The sequence below is a fragment of the Quercus suber genome, unplaced genomic scaffold (assembly GCF_002906115.3).
Source record: "Quercus suber isolate HL8 unplaced genomic scaffold, Cork oak 2.0 scaffold_113, whole genome shotgun sequence".
In the NCBI taxonomy this organism is placed as follows: domain Eukaryota; kingdom Viridiplantae; phylum Streptophyta; class Magnoliopsida; order Fagales; family Fagaceae; genus Quercus; species Quercus suber.
Window position 1 is genome coordinate 356750 of NW_027069578.1, and position 8454 is coordinate 365203.

At 32.5% G+C, this 8454-nt stretch overlaps 2 protein-coding genes across 2 annotated transcripts; one reads left to right on the forward strand and one right to left on the reverse strand.

Moving 5' to 3' along the window:
- Positions 1-508: 508 nt before the first annotated feature.
- On the forward strand, positions 509-3314 carry LOC112024658 (7-deoxyloganetic acid glucosyltransferase). The gene is made up of 2 exons (XM_024057268.2): positions 509-1013; positions 2383-3314. Exons 1-2 carry the CDS (start codon positions 509-511, stop codon positions 3312-3314), a joined length of 1437 nt encoding a protein of 478 aa, XP_023913036.2.
- A 2784-nt stretch (positions 3315-6098) lies between these two features.
- LOC112024666 (class I heat shock protein) lies at positions 6099-6735 on the reverse strand. Its single transcript, XM_024057275.2, has one exon. The coding sequence runs from the start codon at positions 6612-6614 to the stop codon at positions 6177-6179; it is 438 nt and encodes a 145-aa protein (XP_023913043.1). The 5' UTR covers positions 6615-6735; the 3' UTR covers positions 6099-6176.
- Positions 6736-8454: the final 1719 nt, after the last annotated feature.

Consider the following 8454-nt stretch of genomic DNA (forward strand, 5'->3'; position numbering starts at 1 on the left):
GGTCATGACCGGCGTTGAACTGTTGAAGGTGCCAGTGACTGATGCCAGCGGAGGTTGGTGGTGGTGCTGGGATGGGTGGGATTTTTTATTTTATTCTAGGTAAGTGAAATAAGAACAATGCATAAAATAAGAGTTTAATTAAATAAATGTACATATGATATATTATGATTTGTAGAATATAAAGTAATACAGCGAAAGTGGAATAGAAGATTTTGATTTGAACATAGAAATTTATGGTGTGATTTGCGGAATATATTGTATATAAAGTAGTATATAGAGAATGCGCCAGAAAATATTGATTAACTAAGCAAATTAACAGCAAAATTTTTAATTTTTTTGGTAGAAAAATTAAAAGTCTAATTAATGTGCAATTATTGTATGAGTTGAAACAATCAGTAACCCATGTAATACAACTTCATATCTTCTCTATATATATCCAACAAATTATAATACTACAATCTACAAGGGTGTACTCCTATCTGAAAAACAGAACACAAAAGGCCTTGTGATGGAGCAACACAAAGTCCCTCACGTTGTTATCTTGCCCCTCCCACTTTCAGGCCACGTTAAACCCATGCTCATCTTAGCCGAGCTTCTCTGCGATGCCGGCTTTCTAATAACCTTTGTTAACTCCGATTACAACCATGATCGTCTTGAGCGTGTCATGGACATCCCGGCCTTCTACAATCGCAGTCCGGGATTTCGATTTGTGTCCATCTCTGATGGTCTTCCACTTGATCAACCACGTCTTGGCCCTATTATATTTCAATTGTTCTTTAATACTAGGACAGTGAGCAAGCCACTTTTCCGAGAATTGTTGATATCACTACGACAATCGACAGAAAGGTCTCCACCGACGTGTATTATAGCCGATGGACTCATGTGTTTCGCTATTGATGTTGCTGAGGAGCTTGGGGTTCCAATCATTACTTTTCCAACTCATGGCTACCATGGCATGTGGACTATTATGCATACTTCAAATCTCATTGAAGAAGGAGAAGTTCCTTTCCAAGGTAAGTGGACTTTTGGTTTTCTTAATTACTCCTATATGTAATATCTACAACAATAGAACTGTGTTTAAATCAAATGGGACTCTGCCGGTTTACCCAAACCCTTGCTCGTTGGATTGCTTATTGCATGTGAGACCGACCTTTAAACATCTCTAGCTTCTTTTTACTCGGATTTCCTCCTCAAGTTCAGAGATGGTTCAAAGCCCTCCTCTTCTCTTTTGCCCTTTTAATATATTCAGATATTCTTATTTAGAAGAAAAAATTAGGGACAATGATCTTCTAAAAATTTTTAAGTTTTTAAATATTATACATAAAATTTGAAATTTTGGGTAGTATTCCGAAAATCAAAAATTAGTCCAAAGAACCTAAAAATTATATTGAATTGGTCACTTTGTCACCTTGTGTTCTTCACAAAACATAAATCCCCATAAGTGTTACAGGCATCGATTTTTTAAATTAAAAAAAGAAAATTGTGTTTGTTCTTCAATTAAAAGTTTTGAACATTGAGATTTATGCGCTGTCTTGTTGTAGTTGAGCTCTACCAAAAATCTTGTTTTGTTTTGTTTTTTGTTTTTTGTTTTTTTTTTTTTTTTTTTTGATGGGATGGTTTGGTGTTTTTTTCATTACTTGTTACTTTTTTTTGGATGAAATATTACTTGTTACTTGATAACACAATAAAAGAAATCTGACATATTATAGAATATAATGTTGATAATTAGTGATTCTAAAAAAAAAAAAAAAAAAGCAAAACAAATGTTTCTAAATAGTTTTTATTTAGAATAATATTGGATATAATGAAGATAATTATATAATATATATTTAATTTGTAGATTTTCAAAAATTATGTTGACCGAAGAACGAATGGTTAAAAATAATTTGTATGAGATAAAATGGAGAAATGAGGCCTTTGTGCCAAAGGTATATATAATAGATTAGGTGTTATAATTGGGGAAGTCAAGCATCCGGTCCAAAAAAAAGGATTCACAAAAAAAAAAAGAGAGAGAGAGTGTATATATATATATATATATATATTTTAAGGGACTCCTAAATATTATAATTTGAAAGGGAAATTATTGCAGAATTAAATCTAAAATCAATTATAGATTTGAGATTAAAAAAAATAAATTTTAAATTTTGGCGTATGATTGAATGGAATTATATTAAGAAATAATTATTTTATAATTTTTTGTTTATATTTAATTAACGTTGAATATAAAGTTTTGTAAAATTTTATATATTAATTTAGTTTTAAATTTTTAATCTATTTTTTTACTATTAATTTGTGAAATATGTTTGTTAATACTTTGACCAGCAAAATGAAATTCGTATATACATTAATTTGCCATGAAAGCTTCTGATTGTCTTACTACAGAAGAAAGTGACATGGATAAGCCTATCACCAGCATTCCCGGCATGGAAAGCCTCTTGCGGCGTCGAGATCTTCCTGGTAATTGTAGACTAGAAGTTGAAAATCCATTGATGGAATTTATCATCAGTGAAGCCTCAGCTATGAAAAGAGCCTCTACTCTTATACTCAACACCTTTGAAGAACTCGAAGCACCCATTATCGCTCACCTCGGCTCTTTCTTCGACAAGGTTTACACAATTGGTCCTCTGCATGCTCTCTTGAAAACTCGCATCAAAGACTCTTCACAAGCCGTTTCATCCTATGGTAGTTTGAGAAAAGAAGACTCAAGTTGCGTGGAGTGGCTTAACTCTCAACCTCTTAAATCAGTCATATATGTTAGCTTTGGAAGTGTGGTCGAGTTGTCACTTGACCAATTGATAGAGCTTTGGCATGGTTTGGTCAATAGTAGGAAACCATTTTTGTGGGTGGTAAGACCAGACTTAGTTGAGGGGAATGAAGAATTAGGTCAAATTTCGGAGGAGCTTGAACAAGGGACCAAGGAAAAAGGGTGTATGGTGAGTTGGGCCCCACAAGAAGAAGTCTTGGCCCATCCATCTGTTGGTGGGTTTTTGACCCATAGTGGATGGAACTCAACTTTGGAGAGTATTTTCGAGGGAGTGCCTATGATTTGTTGGCCTCAAGTTGCTGACCAACAAGTCAACGGCAGGTCTGTGAGCAAGTTGTGGAGGGTGGGGTTTGACATGAAAGATACTTGTGATAGGTTTATAATCGAGAAGATAGTGAGAGATCTTATGGAAGACAAAAGGGAGGAAATCATAAGATCAACGAATGAAATTGCAAGAATGGCTCGTGGTAGTGTCAAAGAAAATGGGTCCTCTCATTGCAACCTAGAAAGGTTGATTGAAGACTTACGCTTAATGAGCTTAACCAACTAAATTCACGTTTAAACAGTTTAGTATTACATTTAAAAAGTTAGAGAAAAATTGAATATGTTATATTGGCTTCTAGCATTTGAAAGTATCAATGTATCATTAGTCTAAATAGAAATCACATGAATTGTCGCTTATGCATCACTAGGTTATAATTTCGTTCAATATATCGAACACTCAATGAAAGCTTTAAATAAGATGGGTCCTCTTATTGCAACTTTGAAATGATGATTGAACTTTGAAGGCTTAATGAGCTAACCAACCCTTGGTTTGTTGCATGGTTTGAACTTTGGATCTTGAGTTTTCAATTGGGTTTTTAGAGTACTCAAAAGCCCACTCATTCCAAACAGAGTGAAGACGTTCGCATTACAACATAATATGAATTCTTGGTTGCGTAAACTATCAAGGAACTAGCTTTGATTCGTTGGTGTGAAACTATGCTCATTCGTGTGTTTATAAGCAATGATAAACCTTCATTTATATCTAACGATAGTGATTCTAGTATGGGCACGAGCTCTTAGTGACTATTGGTAAGTTATTATTAGTTTTAATTTGAACTTATCACTAAATTTATATTTTTAACCTACAAGAATATCCTTATAGTATGCACCTAGGTGGATCAAGACAACAACACATGGTAATATCCTTATATTGGAATTTAAATATAAGTCATAAATAGCAGCACTTATTTACAATTTTTTAGTTTATATCAGACATAATATCATGAGTTGGCAAAATCAATATTAGTTTACTACAAATGTTAGTGGTGCTTTTAAAACAAGAATAATGCTAGAGATACAAATTATTTTACAAAAAATTTTACAAACTGCTGATGTGGTGAGTGATTATTGGTAAATGAAAAAATAATGTTAATAATGGGTCTAGATGAAAACCAATAAGAGATTGGTAAATCAACATTTTGTACAAAACAAATTTAATTTAGTTGTAGCATTACTCTTAAAACAATTAGTTGCTTACGTTATTAGCTAGTTTTAATTGTAATATATCTTCCCTTATTAAACGTTTTGTTTTCAAACTGATATGAATTTTGATGAAATTAAATTATATAAAGATGTGGTATAAAACTCATGTTTTACCCCTCTAATCCCAACATGTCACATCATTATATAACATATTTAAGAATAAGCATAACCATACACAGTTAATTCTAATATCCATATATAAATACAACCAAATTAAAAAGTTTATTGAGATGTTATTAGGTGTGATAAAATATATTGAATTTTAAGTAAAATAATAATGTGGTAATCTCTTATTAGATTGTGTAAAATATGGATTTTACACCTCATCCTTACTAAATTCGGACTCAATTTTGATATGGGAATTGTTATTTATATTATATATTACCACGATTGGATAAGTCAAAGCATTAATAAAAAGAAAGTTATTTTAATATTTAATCTCGTTGAGCCAAAGGTCTTGTAGATAAATTGGCACATCTCGATGTATAAAGTACTTGAGGGTCTAGAGGGGAAAGGGTTCGAGCTGCTAGAGTTCGCAGCATGTTGTAATTATTTCTTAAAAAAAAAAAAAAAATCTCGTTGAACATGCTGAAAGTTATTTTAATATTTAATCTCATTGAACATGCTTTTTAAATGGTTCCAAAGTCTATATATTGCTATATGTCGGGTCATAAAATGAGCAAGATATATTTTTCAGCTAGCAGAATCAGGTTTTTTAATTATAAAATAAAAATAAGAGAGTATTAAATTAAGGTAGGAGTTAGATACATGATATTTTAGGTTTAGAGTATTAGCATTAATAGTGGTGTCAACTGTCAAGTCGCCAAATTACTATTTTTAACAATTAATATAACAAAAATGATGCTGCACGGAGCTATTGCTAAAATTTTTGACACTTGCTACAGTATATTGCCGTAGATGCTGTAGCTAAAAAGTAAACAAAATATTAGTATTTTATTTTCATTTTTGATATCTCTACCTTTTATCTCTTTCTTGTGCACATATTTAGACTAATATTTGAGATAATTCATATTAGTCTATTAATCACTACAATTAAAAAGAATAAAATAGTCTCTCTTATTTTCAATATGAGATTAAACATTTTTATTAATTTCTTATCTTCTACATTCACCTCTGTATCTTTACATTTATGTTGTAACATTTATTCATTTTAATTATTTAATATTAAAATGCTCCAACATATATATATATATATATATAAGAAAAAAGTTGGAATTAAAAAAAATTTCTTGTTAACTAGACAATTATTTGAAAAACATGACAAGTTAGATACAAATAATAAAAAATAAAATATCTAAATGAAGTGTTGCTAAAATAAAACTATTGATATAAGATAATGTAAAAGATAAGGGTTAAAATAGATAAAATAATTTTTTGAATCGTTAAAAACTCAAAAATATAGCTCTACCAATGGGAAGCTCTAAAAGTAAGTCTATTTATAGGTAAAAAACACGGGTCAGGTTCCAATATATCCAATCCAAACTTGACCTATTACCATCCCTATATTAACAACAGCTTTTATTAGGTTACTAGAAAGGTTTTTTTTTTTTTTTTTTTTTTAGCGTTGATCAAAAGAATGGTGTTTTTTATTTTGCTTTTGATCCGCGCATATAATTAGAGACTTATCAACAAAGTGATTGTCTTTTTAATGTTTGGAGGAGTTTCAGACCACTTTTTTTATTACCACAAAACTAGATTATATTGCTTTAATAAATAAAGACACCACAAACCATCATAGAAATATTACAGACAGAAGGAATTACAAGTTCCAGCATTATTTCATATATTTTTACAGAAAGAAAATAAAACTGAAGGGAATAACCGGGTACTCAAATAGTAAAAGTCCATGATAAGAATGGTAGCCTCAGCCAGTGATCTCAACGGACTTGACCTGAGGCTTCGGCTCTGGGACCTTGGGAATTGTGACAGTCAGTACCCCATTCTCCATTGAAGCCTTCACTTCATCAACCTTAGCATCCTGAGGCAACCAGAACCTCCTTAGGAACTTGCCTCGACCCCTCTCGACTCTGTGCCACTTTTCGTTCTTGTCCTCTTTCTCTACGCTCCTTTCTCCACTAATCTGAAGAACTCTTCCTTCTTCAACCTCAACCTTCACCTCCTCTTTCTTCAACCCTGGAAGATCAGCCTTGAACACATGGGCTTCTGGGGTCTCCTTCCAATCAACCTGGGCATTGGCAAATGTGGAAACCTCATTGGATCCCAAGGGTGACCATAGGTCTGAGATTGTGGAGAATGGATCTAAAACGCGACTGTTGCCAAACAAGCTTGGAATCAGAGACATCTTTGCTCAAAGAAAGTAAATGCTACAATGACTCTTTTTGTAAGCGTTTCACTGACGAACTGAGTGAAATGTGGATGGTGATATATATACACACATAGAGAGAGAGAGAGAGATTGTGGTGTGGCTGTAGGGTCTTCAAGTTTCGAGGTTCTTCTATTTCTTGTTGACTACTTGATATATCTGGATGCTTCATGTATGATGTATCACTATTTGTAACCTTCCAGGGAGTTCTATCTTCTTACTCTTGCGTGGCAATGGCTACTTTGAAAAAAGAAGCTATAATTGTTCATTGATAGTTGACATAAAAGAAGAGATGGTTCTGGAATAAGGGTTGGGTTTCCATTCATGTATGGCCTCCGCCTTTTTATCCCGCAAGGTGCTGTCGAGCTCAAGATTTACTGCCTTGAATTACTTCGAGTGCGAGGACTAAGTTCAATATTGATCAATACCTTGAGGGAAATATTTGGGCCTTGTTTAATAAAGTAAGACAACCCAATGAAGAAAACATAAATTTAAAATGGGGGGAGGCTATTGGGCTTTTGCTTTCAACTTAATTTGTAGATAAGCTAAGTTAGGGCCCGTGGAATATCTTGTGCCACAAGTGCCAACATTTACTTGGTCCAACCCAAATTTTGGGAGTTATTGATGAATTTGATAGTTGATTGGTATTGATTCGCACAAGGAAGTTTGTGATCATTGTGTAGTGCAATAGTGGCAAACGGTGGCTACTGTGAAGTGAAGCCGAAGGTTGGAACTTGGAATCCAATGATTTGAAACCGGAAAATGATTTTTTTTTCCTTGATAAAAAGGCACTAGCATAGATTCCTAAAGTTAAAGGTGGGCATTTAGTTGTTGATTAAATGGCACTAGGATAGATTCATCTGCAAGTTGAAGGATGCTCGAAGCTTTAAACATTCATCTATTGTCCTTGGGTAGGGTCTTTTTTTCTTTTTTCTATATATTTATCCTTATTTAACCAAAAAAAAAAAAAAATACATATTAGGAAAAACATCCTCTTCATTTTAAAGTGTAACCATTGACCATTGACCATTGACACATAGATACAATCCTTAGGCCTCACCATATTGGTTGCAAGTGAAAGTAGAGTAGAATGAATAAGACCTAAAATTGTTTCATTCATTCTTGCAACATTCCTATTAGTCCATATGAACCCAAAGAGAATAAAAAATAACTAAAAGAAAACATTTATCTCTAGGGAAAAATCTATTTTAGTGGGTGTATTCATAAATTGAAATTATGGGTTAAACTCACAATTTTAGTTATTAAAACACAGTGTATTAATCATCCCCCTTATCTTTACAATTGACCATAGCACATGGATATAGAACATTCACATCAATGGGTATACAATAGAAAAAACTGTCAAATTTACACATTTTTCTTCGAAATCAATTTACATCAGTTTATGTAAAACACTGTAACTTTTCATTTTTGCTACTGTAGCCATGTAAATATACATGGTTACTATAGTTTTGTATTTTATTTTTTTAATAATTTTTTCTCTCACCTGTCACGTCACTCTAACATCAGATTCTCTTTCTTCTTCATCTGACTCTCTCTTTATTCTCCACTAACTCTTTTCCTTCTCTACCTCCTCCATACAATAAATCATTAAATTCATCAAACAAATCCTAGATCTAGACCTCAAACTCATCAAACTCATATGGTTTTCCTAAATCTAGGTCTCAAACCCATCAAACTCATATACAAAACCATATCATCAAACCCATATATAAATTTATGTGAATCAACAACAAAAAAAACAACTACTAAATCAATAGCGAAAGAAGAAGCAATGGCTATATTAGCAGAGGAAAAC